At 42.1% G+C, this 14,373-nt stretch overlaps 1 protein-coding gene across 1 annotated transcript in view; it reads left to right on the top strand.

The window, feature by feature from the left end:
* The window catches only part of LOC120020095 (insulin receptor-like), an 88,652-nt gene that overhangs the window by 8,081 nt on the left and 66,198 nt on the right, over positions 1–14,373 (top strand). Inside the window, exon 2 of the mRNA XM_038963532.1 lies at positions 13,083–13,643. Coding sequence (XP_038819460.1) covers positions 13,083–13,643 — 561 coding nt within the window. The remainder of the gene's footprint in view (positions 1–13,082; positions 13,644–14,373) is intronic.

Genomic DNA, 14,373 nt, shown 5'->3' on the forward strand with positions numbered 1-14,373 from the left:
GCGTGCTGACTGCAGGAATGTCCACCAGAGCTGTTGCCAGAGAATTTAATGTTAATTTCTCTACCATAAGATTCCTCTTTGTAAAAGTATTTATTTTCAACTCACAATCTGTGGATTCGATTAGATAGATTGAAATTGTACGTTAAACATCACAGCATAGTTGAAAGATATATGTTGCGTAGAAATCCGAAGAGGGTGGCCAGCAGAGATGGGTGGGATGGGCTGAGGGTTGGGATGTGGAATTGGAGACAAGTGGGAGAGGAGTTGCTGTGTGGGAGATAGAATGATGGTCAAAGATAAAAGTAAAAAATAAAGTCAAGTTAAAACATAATAAAAAGTATGTTTGAATGACACTGAGGAGCAGTGTTTTTACAGCTAATGCCGGTTTGCCTGAGGTTGATGCCGTGCAGGTGTTTGTACACATGCATGTACACACACTCATTCAAATAAACACACATACATGTAATAGTGCCAGACATGCACACAAACATATAGTTTGCTTTGCTGTTATGATTTTAGTTGTCCTTGATATCCATTTATTTATTTATACTTTACATTTTTATGCATTGTTTGTTGTTTTCTTCTGTCTTTTTCTCTTTAGTTCATTCTCTTGGTTGTTGGTGCATTGGGGGGGTTCAGGGACCATCAAAAATAGTGTACTATATTAGGAATAGGGTGCCATTTGAGACACCATGAGTGTGTGTGTGTGTGTGGTTGACACACAGGAATTGTTTGTCTTTTATTGTTCTCTTGAACAATAGTCCTTTAATCCTGGGTGACATGTTCCAACTTTGTCAAGCTGTGAAACACCTCATTTTCAAGCAACTCAAGCACCTGGAACTGTGTGTATCGAGCAACTGAGTAAGAATGCTGATCTTGGATCAGGTCACCTGTCTATAATCTTACTCATTATGATCTAAAAGGCAAACTTGAACCTACATCAACACTCCTACTCTGAGATCCTTGATACATATGGCCCTTGATCTGACAATGCTTTCTTTCTGAGGTGCGTACTCAGTCCGTGCCCTTGACATGGAGGCCTAACTAACCTTGATCAAGGAAACGTCCTTCTTATTCTGCAGGTAATAATTACCTCAGTGTCAACAATGGCCCTCGACAATGCCCATTCATATTACATGATACATAAAACAGTTAGGGATCCATTGTAGTGTTGCATGGTATACCGGTACCAAAACGTTGCCACCATTTTAGAATACCGTTTCATTTGATACTACTGAATTTTTCGACCCTAAAATTCAAAAGAACCCGCTGGCGCCTGTTTATAAAATGTTTATAAAGTCAGTTTTGTTAATAAATTCAGTCAACAACAAAAAAGTAACAGCAACTCTCCTGTATGCGCCCATTCACTAATGTCTATTTCACTTTCATGTGTATATCACATGTAGCAGCTGTAATCAGCCAGCCACATACCCTACCAGCAAGCACTCACAGGTTCTCTCCGTCCTCTCTTCCTGCGCATCTATGACATTTGGTTTTAAAATATAATTTTGCCATGATGTCAAGCAGGTATGCAGACCCTGATGTTCTTCTGCTACATGTACATTTGATAGATTGGAGCAGTGCGCAGAGCGAGCAAAGTTGAAACGTTGCATCATTTCCACACCTGGTATAACCAAGAGCACAGGCCTTTCTGAGTAGGCTTTGCAAGTTCGCTGTCACACAGCCTCTGAGTGTCAGAGAGAGAAAATAGAGCACAGTACTTTTACAGCAATGGAAAACGGCTCGTCTCTAGAGCACACCATTAAGAAAAGATGACCCGTATTACCAGAGCGACCTTTTACAAATTCACACGCATTTTATATACTTTTACAAACAGCTGTTTTAAACTGTTCCCGGGTGGCTAATTATTGATTTGATAACAAACAACCTTGTTCAGTCATGTTACCTAACTAGCTAACAACCTGTTAAAGGAAAGATTCACCCATTTTTAAGAATGTTCTATCGTTTTTCTATCTCTGAGCGATGTTCTATCGATTCCCGGGGTCTTTTCATGTATATTTGAGCTATTGCCTGTCAAGCAGGCAGAAATACAGCCGGTATGACGAGTTTTGCATCGATACACATGAAAACATGAAATGACCCCAGGAGTCGATAGAATATCGCTCAGAGATGCAAAAAAAACGATATATAACATTCAAAATGGGTGTTTTACGTTGCGTAATGTGAAAAAGGATATGTGAAAGTTAGTGCAGCTGGTGAGTTTGAGGAATGACGGAAGTACAGTGCATTCGGAAAGTATTCAGACCCCTTGACTTTTCCACATTTTGTTACATTACAACATTATTCTGGGGCGGCAGGTAGCCTAGTGGTTCGAGCGTTGGGCCATTGAGCATTAACCGAAAGGTTGCTAGATCAAATCCCTGAGCTGACAAGGCAGTTAACCCACTGTTCCTAGGCCTTCAATGTAAATAAGTGTTCTTAACTGACTTGCCTAGTTAAATAAAGGTTAAAACATAAAACAAAAAAACAAAAAAGTTTTCCACGTGTCAAATACAATTTGATTTAATTTGAGGGGAACAAAGCAAAAATGCAATGGAACTGGCTTCGAGGTCCAGAGTTGAGTTTGAAGGTCCGAGAGGCACAGTTCCCGAAAAGCAATTATTCATCAATCGCCATCTAGTACCTTTAATACATTATAGAGAATTTTTTAGAACATCGTAGGCATAGTTGATCTTAGACTATGGTTAATACCGCTAATCCTTGTTAAGAGCCCGCTAGTAATTATTCAAAGTGTCTTTACAGTTCTGTTGTCTGAAACCTGAAATCTGTCTATTGTTGGTAGCGTACTGGTTAGAGCGTTGGGCCAGTAACCGAAAGGTTGCTAGATCGAATCCCCAAGCTGACAAGGTAGAAATCTGTTGTTCTGCCCCCAGAGCAAGGCAGTTAAGCCACTGTTGCCCGGGCGTCAAAGACATGGATGTCGATTTCAGGCAGCTGCACCTCTCTGATTCAGAGGGGTTGGGTTAAATGCGGAAGACACATTTCAGTTGACGGCATTCTTGGTATGGATTACATCACGCGCCGCTGCAGCCAATTGTCTGGTCCGCTGGTGCCTCCCTGAACTTAGCTCCATATGTTGGAAAACAATAAACCAACGAGCCACCTAGTAAAACCTTGAAAAGGGAAGTGTTGCAATAGCTGCTGGGTGTTTGTGTTCTTCCTGAGGCCACACTAGTGTAGGAGTGAGAGGCGTGTGAGGCCCAGGGAGAGGTTGTGTCCCAAATGGCACACTATTCGTATGTAGTGGATGACTTTGACCTGTAGTGTAGGAGGGAGAGTAGAGGGAGACACGCACTCGCACACATCTGGACAGTGCCCTTGCACCCTCCGCCTGTTGTCTACTCTTTCCAGAACAAGGGCATCAAATTAACTGTGTGGTCAACCTACCGTTTCATTTTCACTTAACCTTTATTTATACAGGTTAGTCTAATTGAGATTTAAGTATATATTTTTTTACAGTGAGACCTGTACAGTGTTTATGGAACCAGGCATGCAGCCAGTGTGGCCAGTGGATGAAAACCAAATTCACCAACCACTCAGACTATGTACTGTATGTAACTTCATACCAGCCACATTTTCAGTGCAGGTTTATTTAACTCATACTATCTAAATGCATTCATAGTAGATGTAGGCAAGTATCTACATGCACTACATAAGAGTGCTGATGTAGGAGTTTTCTTGGTGATTAGGTGTGTTGATTAGGTGAGTGTCAGAAGTGAATCAGAAGCTCCATAGCCGCCCTTATGTAGTTGGCTTGTGTTTTTTTTGGGTCTCTTTTTCCAGGAGGATCATGTCAGGACCACTGTGCAGCTGCAGCTCCCCAGCATATTTTGGGGTTTTCATGTTCCGAAGTGTCATTATATTCTGTAATATTATTTCTATTCTGCAAAACCTTATCAGACAGTTTCGTAATGTCTCTCGACTTCACCTTTAGAAATAGCTTGTTCAATGACAGAGCTTTTTGTCCTCTTTCTAATCACAGACAATTGGAACCTACATTCTCAATTGACTTTAATGATTCTAGATTTTTTGTCCAGGTTCTAGAATGACCTGTATCTCCAGACAGCAGATTGTAATGGACAAAGTGGTTTTTCTCCTATTAGTTTTGCTAAAGTTTTATGTGCTATTTCAACAGATCAGTTTGCTCCAGCACCTAGAGTTAACCTCTCACAGTCTACAGTAGATGACTGTTTAGGAATATACCATTATGTGTTAGTTTCTAATTCACAAAGGTATTATTTCATTACTTGTTATTGCTGTGTTATATGATCCATTGTTGGCAATTCAGTGGTTTGCTCCAGCACCTACAGAGTTAACCTCCCAGCAAGACTGTCCTATGACTCAATCCTGACCTTTGATGTTAACTCTCTGCCTGTTGTTGATCACCCCTGTTATTTCTTCATACACAGGAGAGGTGGTACAAACAACAATTAAAGCCAATTATGTTTTAATTCCTTTTCCTTTGCATGGGGATTCTGCTGTTTTGAGGAATAGAACTACATCATAGTTAGCCCCTTTCTCCAACTCTCCTAATGGCTGTTAGACTCTGTCAGTGGTGGTGTGAGATATTATTGATCAGTGGAAATCTTCAGTCGTGATCCTTTTGTAGATTATACAGTACCTCCGAGGCACAGACTTATCTCCATGTGTCTCTGTGAGTTAGTCCAGTAGCCCCGGTGTCTGTCTGCCTGCCTGCCTGTCCGTGTGTGTGGCTGGTTTCCATGGTAACTCCATCGGTTTGCGTGATGTTCCCAAAACATCTCCTCTTTGTTTTTTCCCCCCAAGTTGATAGGAAGGACTCTTAACAGCTAGGTTGCTCCCCAAATGGCACCCTATTACCTATGGGCCCTGGTCAAAAGTAGTGCACTATATAGGGAATAAGGTGCCATTTGAGCTCAGGCAGCCCTAGACTAGACTACCTGTGGTGTTATGGATGGACTAAGATACCCCTCGACTGTTCACGGTTGTCCCTGTTCTCCCTGTTTGTGTTCTACACCGTTGTGACATCGGAGGTATTATTTGTTTGCATCAATGTTCAGTCATAGCAAAAACTCAGTCATCATAGATTCTGGTACAGGTGAATCATGATTTGTCTCTGGAGAGTAACCAGATTTCTACAGATGGGCATATATGATATATGATGAAAGCCTAACCACCACACTCAGCCACTGCTGTGTGGTAGGGTTGAACATTTTCCTGGTATTTTACAAATGTTCCATCCCGAGAATAAATCACTTTGCGATCTACCTAAACCAACCATGTTTTTAGTGCCGTTAAATTGGATAATTAGTAATGAGGCAAATAGCAGTACTTTGGCTGTTTTTGTTAGTTTTAATCCGTTTTCTTTTGTGAAACGCACCAAACAAGCTGTCGACCTAACCCTCAATGGATACAGCGAGCCCCGATATCATACACAAGCGATGTCCTGCTTAATCTCTGGCCCTTTGCTGCAAGTCTACACTGCAATGGAATACCACCATCATTACAATCAACCTGTTCCCAATGATTCTAAACCAAGGAAGGGTGGGAGTAGAGGAGGAATTTGGAATCGGATGAAAAAAACAGCCCTTCAGAACACCTCATCCATCTATTATGCATGGCAATGTAGAAAGCATAAGGAATAAGACTGAGTTACGGGCTTGTACCCAATACATCTGAGTACCGACGATCCTGCTTGATCTGTCCGAGACCTGGTTTACAGGAACAGGACCCCGACACTGTTGTGGAGCTGCATGGCTTCACAATTGTTAGAATGGACCGAAACATCAACTTTGGTAAGAGAAATGGTGGTGGAGTTTGTGCATTCGTCAATGAGAAGTACTGCAATCCTGCCCGTCTTACAACTAAGCACAAGGTCTGTACGAAAGATATCGAACCCCTTGCTCTTAACCTACGGCCATACGACCTGCCACAGGAAATAAATCGGACGATTTATTTATTGTTTCCATCGACGACTCCGCTGACACGCTCATAGCTGCCGACTTGATTCATGACCTTGTATCCCAGGCTGAGACCGAGTCACCTGAAGCAGTAAAGCAAATCATGGGAGACTTTAACGTGTGCAATCTATCTCAACATCATATCAGCAATATGTTACCTACCCGAACGGAAGCCTGTCTGGACCTCTGTTATGGTAACATCCAAGGTGCGTATTTTTCCAAGGCACTACCCAGTCTTGGGGGTTGGGATCATAACATGGTTCTGCTCATCCCAGTCTACAAAGTGCGTCTGCATCGAGAGAAGGCTAAAAAGGTAGAGATTTAAAAGCTGGACTCCTGAAGTGACTGAAGGCTGCTTACTTTTTCTGTGGCTTAACCAACAAGGCTTGTAATTTAGCAATTTTATTGATATTTACAGATGGCATACACATTTCTTATTAAGGCACATGAAAGTTCACATGTTCGAGAAGGCATTTCTGCCACAAAAACACATTTTGATGATTTTTTTATTTTTTTTTAGCGTTCAAACGGCTCGGCTCCTGTGAAGTCGTGACTTGCGACATACGCCTAGTTTCCTGAATCGGGGCACATATTTTCAAGCAGAGTGGTGGCTGCATTATTTTGTGGGTATGCTTGTAATCATTAAACTGGGGAGTTTTCAGAATAAAACATTTACGGAATGGAGCTAAGCACCGTCAAAAAATGAGGAAAACCTGGTTCCATTTGCTTTCGACCAGACACTGGGAGATGAATTCACTTTTCAGCAGGAGCTCTAACCTAAAACACAAGGTCAAATCTAAACTGGAGTTGCTTACCAAGAAGATGGTGAATGTTCCTAAGTGACCGAGTTAAAGTTTTGTCTTAAATCTGGTTGTCTAGCAATGGTTTTCTGGAAATGATCAACAATTTGAGAGAGCTTGAAGAGTTTTGAATAAGAATAATGGGCAAATGTTGCACAATCAGGGTGTAGAAAGCTCTTTAGCCATGTTCACATTGGCAGTTTGAAGTGACTCAAATCCTATTAATTTGCATATCCGATTCGAATCTGTTCTTTTTCCTGCGGTCTGAACATCCAAAAACCACATGGAATCGGATATTTCGAGCCACATTTCAAACCACCTTCGTAGGTGGTTTGAAGTCGGATACAAATCTGATTCCTGGCCATGAACGGTCAAATCTGATTTATTTGAAAGTCTTCTTACCATTTGATTTTGAACATTCAAAGCAACTGGGAAACATCCATGGCAGGCATTGTCACCTTAGCTTGCTACGTAACTTCTGAGTGATAGGAAACACGAGCACCACCACCAATCAGCCTAAGCCACTGCACACAGACCTGTTGTTACTGTGACAACTACTTTAGCCTTGTTTGCAAATGACTGCTACCTGAACAAACACACACATCCTATTTGGTCACATGCAACTTGCTATTTGGACAGTCCGTAGTCCAAAACAGATTTGAAAAACAAAACTCATTTGAGCATTAAGGCCTGCAGTGCCAAGCAGCATTGTAAGGCTGCGTTGTGACACTGACTTGACCCAAGCCCAGCTCAGTTGACCCAAGCCCAGCTCAGTTGACCCAAGCCCAGCTCAGTTGACCCAAGCCCAGCTCAGTTGACCCAAGCCCAGCTCAGTTAATCCCTACCATTGTGACGCTGAGGTGTCATAATGTTTCAGCAAATGTACATTATACCAGGGGTGTTGGTAGACACAATGTAAGTAACCTAATGTATGTCCCTCTAACTGCCCTGAATGCCTCTGCTGATCCTACAGCTATCGCATGCAGTAATCATGTGCCTATGAACCAGATTTATACTGTTAGCACTGAGGCGGTGTGCCCTAGTAGGAAGTCTACTGTGTGCAGCTCAGCCTGCACTAACATAAATAACATGAGCATATCTACTTCTGCTAAGCTTCCCAGTAAAGCAGCGAAAACAAGTAAGCATCCCAGAAGAAAAGTGCTCAAAATAGCCCACGTTAAGATATGTAGCTGAAAAAACACGGTTAATGAAATCAATAATTTGCTAGTAACAGATGACATTCATATTCTGACAATGTGTTAGTCCGTGGTGTGTAATGAGGAGCAAACAGACCAATGCACTTGACACATTTATGAAATAGCTTATTCCAGTTACTAATAAGCACGCACCCATTTAAGAAAATAGCTGTAAAAACGGTTAAATCTCCGTGGATTGACGAGGAATTAAAAAATTGTATGATTGAGAGGGATGAGGCAAAAGAAATGGCAAATAAGTCTGTCTGCACAACCGATTGGCAAACCTATTGCAAATTGAGAAATCATGTGACGGAACAGAATAAAAAGAAGAAGCTACACTGAAACAAAGATGAATGATAGTAAAAAGCTTTGGACCACCTTAAATGACATTTTGGGACAAAAGGCAAACTCCGCTCCATCGTTCACCGACTGATATTGCCAACTACTTTAATTCTTTTTTTCATTGGTCAGATTAGCAAATTTAGTCATGACATGCCAGCAACAAACTGACACTACACATCCAAGTATATCTGACCAAGTTATGAAAGACGAGCATTGTCATTTTGAAATCCGTAAAGTGAGTGTGGAAGAAGTGGGGGAAAAATATTGTTGTCCATCAACAATGACAAGACACCGCAGTCTGACAATTTGGATGGAAAATGACTGAGGATAATAGCGCACGATATTGCCAATCCTATTTCCCATATTTTCAATTTAAGCATACAAGAAAGCGTGTGCCCTCAGGCTTGGAGGGAAGTAGAAGGCATTCCGCTACCTAAGAATAGTAAAGCACCTTTTACTGGCTCAAATAGCCGACCAATCAACCTGTTAGCAACCCTTAGTAAACTTTTGGGGAAAATTGTGTTTGACCAGATACAAGGCTATTTTACAGTAAACAAATTGACAACAGACTTTCAGCATGCTTATAGGGACGGACATTCAACAAGCACAGCACTTACACAAATGACTGATGTTTGGCTGAGAGAAATTGATGATAAAAAGATTGGGGGCTGTTTTGTTATGTTTCAGTGTGGCTTTTGATATTATCGATCATAGTCTGCTGCTCAAATCCTTTTTAATCCCACTTTGTAACACAACAAAATGTGGAAAAGTCAAGGGGTGTGAATACTTTCTGAAGGCACTGTATATAGTGCACAACTTTTGACCGGGGCCCAGGCTGTACTGTTCCAGTTATCAACACTTGTCACTATCACCACAGTGGACTGTATTAGATTCTCAATTAGGAATGCCTGGCTCTGGCTGAATGAGATGTCCATCCCAAATGGCATCCTATCCCCTATGTAGTGTACTATGTTGGGAATAGGGTGCCACTTAGGACACGACCAGCCTGGTCAAACGCATTCAACTATATAGGGTGCATGGGCCCTGGTCAAAGGTAGTGCACTGTAAAGGGAATAGGCTGCCATTTAGGACGCAAACAGTGTGTCTACACTCCACAGCACACTGCTGGGAGCTGTTTGTACGCCGGTTCCCTGGCTGCTCCTTGGGGTCATTTACTGTTCCTCCCTGTGTGTATCTCTATCGGTTTGGGTCATCTTACTGCCACCCTGTCATCTTACCGCTTCAGTCCTTCTGCCTCGCTCTTTCTCTCTCCCTGTCTCTCGCTCTTTTTCTCTCTTGCTCTCTCTATCTCACACTCTCTGAGAGGGGCTCTCATGATGGGTGACGATTTGGGGTGTTTGTGATGGATATCTTAATTGGACACCACGACCCACTATAGTTGTTAGAAAGACTTGTTCTTATACCTCTACTTATATCTGTGTAGTAACAATGCAATTACTGTAGTAATAACATTTTAATAACATGTTATTAGTCTTTAGTCATTGCTTAATGGAAGGATTGTTCCTTATTCCAGTTGTGCAATAACAAAACCCATTGCATTTACTAAATGAGGCTACTCTGTAACAATGGCATAGTAAAGTTGTTCTTACTGTAGCTAGTAATTACAGTGTTACTACTCGGGTGTAGTCAGAGCAGCAACAGTGATCATGACAGATCAACACGATCCGGAAACGTCTCGTTTGGAAATATGTGTTGCAATGACAGGTTTCAGAGTACGTACAGTATGTTTCAATGTTTCCCCACACAGACTGTATCTTTCTTTCTCTCGCAATTCAATTAGGCCGTCATTTGTAAATAGGAATCTGTTCTTAACTGACATGCCTAGTTAAATAAAGGTTACATTTTAAATAAATATCAAGAGCTCTTTCCATGACATAGACTGACCAGGTGAAAAGATACGATCCCTTATTGATGTCACTTGTTACATCCACTTCAATCAGTGTAGATGAAGGGGAGGAGACGGGTTAAAGAAGGATTTTGAAGCCTTGAGACAATTGAGACGTAGATTGTTTCAATTGGGGGGGGCTGCAACTCAATATTAGGAAGGTGTTCTTAATGTTAGTTTTGACTACTTTAATAGTGGATTAGGTCTACTCTATACAAAATTAGCATACCCCCTGAGTCTCTTCCCTGTTTCAAACCTGGTAGTTTGGCTGATGGGACTACCAGCTCTCTGTAACCTAGAGAGCAAAATTTACACTGAAGAAAAAATATAGATTCAATTTCAAAGATTTTACTGAGTTAGTTCATATAAGAAAATCAGTCAGTTGAAATACATAAATCAGGCCTTAAACGGGAGCAGGGACTAAAGATATGCGTCTGTTGGTCACAGATACCTTAAAATAAAAAAAGGTAGGGGCGTGGATCACGACTTGTCAGTGTCTGGTGTGACCACCATTTGCCTCACGCAGCGCAACACATCTCCTTTGCATAGAGTTGATTTAGGCTTTTAATTGTAGGCCGTGGAATGTTGTACCACTACTCTTCAATTACACTGCGAAGTTGTTGGAGATTGGCGGGAACTGGAACACGCTGTCGTACACATCGATCCAGAGCATCCCAAACATGCTCAATGGGTGAAATATCTGGTGAGTATGCAGGCCAGAGAAGAACTGGGACATTTTCAGCTTCCAGGAATTGTGTACAGATCCTTGCGACATGGGACCGTGCATTATCATGCTAAAACATGAGGTGATGGCGGTGGATGAATGGCACGACAATGGTCCTCAGGATCTCATCACGGTATCTCTGTGTTCAAATTGGCATAGATTTAAAATGCAGTTGTGTTCATTGTCCGTAGCTCATGCCTGCCCATAACATAACCCCACCGCCACCATGGGGCACTCTGTTCACAACGTTGAAATCAACAAACAACTCGCCCACACGTCACCATACACGCTGTCTGCCATCTGCCCGGTACAGTTGAAACTGGGATTCATCCCTGAAGAGCACAGTTCTCCAGCGTGCCAGTAGTCATCGAAAGTGAAATTAGCTTCCCTGGGATGGTTTCTGACAGTTCGTGCAGAAATTCTTTGGTTGTGCAAACATCGTTTCATCAGCTGTCTGGGTGGCTGGTCTCCAATGATCCCGCAAGTGAAGAACCCGGAGGTCTTGGGCTGGCGCGGTTACACGTGGTCTACAGTTGTTAGGCCGGTTATTCGTACTGCCAAATTCTCTAAAACGGCGTTGTAGGCGGCTTATGGTAGAGAAATTAACATTTAATTCTCTGGAAACAGCTCTGGTGGACATTTCTGCAGTCAGCATGCCAATTGCATGCTTCCTGAACTTGAGACATCTGTGGCATTGTGTTGTGTGACACAACTGCACATTTTAGAGTGGCCTTTTATTGTCCCGAGCACAAGTTGCACCTGTGTAATGAACATGTTGTTTAATCAGCTTATTGATATGCCACACCTGTCAGGTGGATGGATTATCTTGGCAAAGGAGTGATGCTCACAAAGAGGGATGCAATCAAATTTATGCACAAAATTTGAGAGAAATAAGCTTTTTGTGCATATGGAACATTTCTGGGATATTTTATTTGAGCGCATGAAACATGGGACCAACACTTTTTACATGTTACGTTTTATATTTTTGTTCAGTGTAGTTACTTAAATTACAGCCTCCAGCCCCATGCCAAATAAGAGTAGAGTTGTCAGTTGTGATAACAGAGCTTACTTCCGTATTGGAATCAAATGTGGGAAGCAACCAATGACAGCGGCCCCTAGTAGAATAGTGCTTACAGCCAATGACAGTGCTCAATACTAGAATGTGGGTAATAACAGCCAATGATGGCGCTCTATATTATAATGTGGGTAACACCCAGATATTTGGTTGCTGAACCAACTGTCTGCAGAGAGGCATGGGTTTCATCAAACCAAGATACTGTAGATACATAACCACATATTTTGATGTGAAATTGTTTTTTCTCAAACCAGACTATTTTAGTCTATTTTTATTCTAGGCCTTGGTCTCTTTGCCCTAAAACTGGTTTTGCAATGAAGGTTATATTAAATATTACACAATTCACTTACTCTGAACTATGCATAGTGTACTGTACAACCATTTCATGAAGTAGCTGTTTGATATATCAAATCTATTGTATTTAACCCTTAATCAATGTTGGTCAGTTAAGAATAATTTCCCATTTGCAGAAATAATGAGCTGGCAAAGATATCATCAATATTCTTATTAATTAGGCTACATATAGCATCTTAATCAGACTTATGTGGCTATTGCTTGGGTTCACTGTCTACACTCATTTAATTCATATTCAATACAACACAATAATTGCCCCTGAGGGGGTAAGTACAAAAGTTGTATTGAATTGAAATAAAGATATGTATAAGTGAGTTAGGGCCTATGGTTTATTTCTTGAAATGGTTAAATGTAATTTATAAAAAGCTCAACTCTTGGGGATATGATACAATACAAAGCTGAACTGATCATTAAATTTATGTGCTTGAAATAAATAAAAAATCTTCCCAGGAGGTAAAAAATAACATTGCATGAATAGTGTGCATGAATAATGTGCTCACTCAGATTATTCCTCATAAGTGGTTTGTTGTTGAATCTTCTTTAATGAAGTCCATAGAATTTAGATGGACAACACACCAAAAAATATGCAGACCAATAAATGTCTTGACAGAATATTTTTGATGTGCAATACTATCGTTGCCAGAATCCCATCTCTCTAATCAGTGTGTCTCCTCCTCTCCACTTTTCTCTCCTCTCTTCCATTCCCCTCTCCTTCACCCCTGAAGTCTCCCCTGGAATCTGCTCCAGTAAGGACATCCGGAACAACGTGACCAACCTGCGCTCCCTGGAGAACTGCACAGTGATCGAGGGCCACCTGAAAATCATCCTCATGTTCAAGACCAAGCCCGAGGACTTCAGGGGCCTAAGTTACCCCAAACTGACCGTGGTCACAGACTTCCTCCTCCTGTTCAGGGTCTACGGCATGGAGAGCCTCAAAGACCTCTTCCCTAATCTCACTGTGATCCGAGGTAACAACCTGTTCTTCAACTATGCTCTGGTCTTCTTTGAAATGCTGCAGCTCAGGGATATCGGCCTCCATAGCCTGATGAATATCACTAGAGGAGCGGTGAGAATCGAGAAGAACCCAGACCTCTGCTACCTCTCCACCCTGGACTGGTCCAAGATCCTGGACACGGTGGAGGACAACTACATCGTGGCCAATAAGAATGACCGGGAGTGCGGGGACGTGTGTCCTGGGGCGGCCAAGGGGAAGACCACCTGTCAGCAGACCACCATCAACGGCCTCTTCAACGAACGCTGCTGGACGCACAAGCACTGCCAGAGAAGTAAGTCATTGGGTTCTTATTTAGTTCAGGACGTACCAATGAGGGCAGAAGACCTCTTTTACAAGGGAGACCTGACTGTCTTTGGTTCTTAGTCATTTCTTTGTACGATAGAAGGAGTGTTTGTATTTAAATGCATATACAAATTGCACACTAGGATAGATGTTTCCTTGTCTGCGGTTATTCCATGTCTTGGATACTCACTCTGTTTTTTCCTGCCATAGCCTCAATTTGGGAGAAGACCCACTGCCGTGCACAGGGCTTGTACTTGTTTTAATGTGTCCCGATTATTTATGTTTTAGTGTTTTGCTATTTATAAGTGAAAGTAGATCAGGGATCTTATCTGATTGAGGTGAATCTGGAAGGGGAGAGGGCGGGCAGGGGAAAGAGAGGGGAAAAAGAGGGGGAGCAATCAAGAGTGGGGGAAGTGTGAAAGAGAAATCGAGAGTGGGGAAAGTGTGTGTGAGAGAGAGAAGGAGCTCTCAGGTTGCAGTGATGTCACTTAACATTCAAAGACCTGGTCTCCAGGGGAGTCAGATTAAGGAGAAGAGTTGTTAGAAAGCGAGAGTGGAGTGTGTGTGTGCGTCAGACGGAGTGTTGTAGTCTTGCCAAGACACTTACTCACTCACTCGTGTCCTTTAGCGTAGAAAGTCCAGCTGCAGAGCCAAGAAGTCATATGCTAACTATTAGGGGTGTAACGGTACCGTTCGGTATGGGGGCCTCAGTTCGGTCC

This window comes from Salvelinus namaycush, chromosome 25 (assembly GCF_016432855.1).
Source record: "Salvelinus namaycush isolate Seneca chromosome 25, SaNama_1.0, whole genome shotgun sequence".
Taxonomy (NCBI): Eukaryota; Metazoa; Chordata; class Actinopteri; order Salmoniformes; family Salmonidae; genus Salvelinus; species Salvelinus namaycush.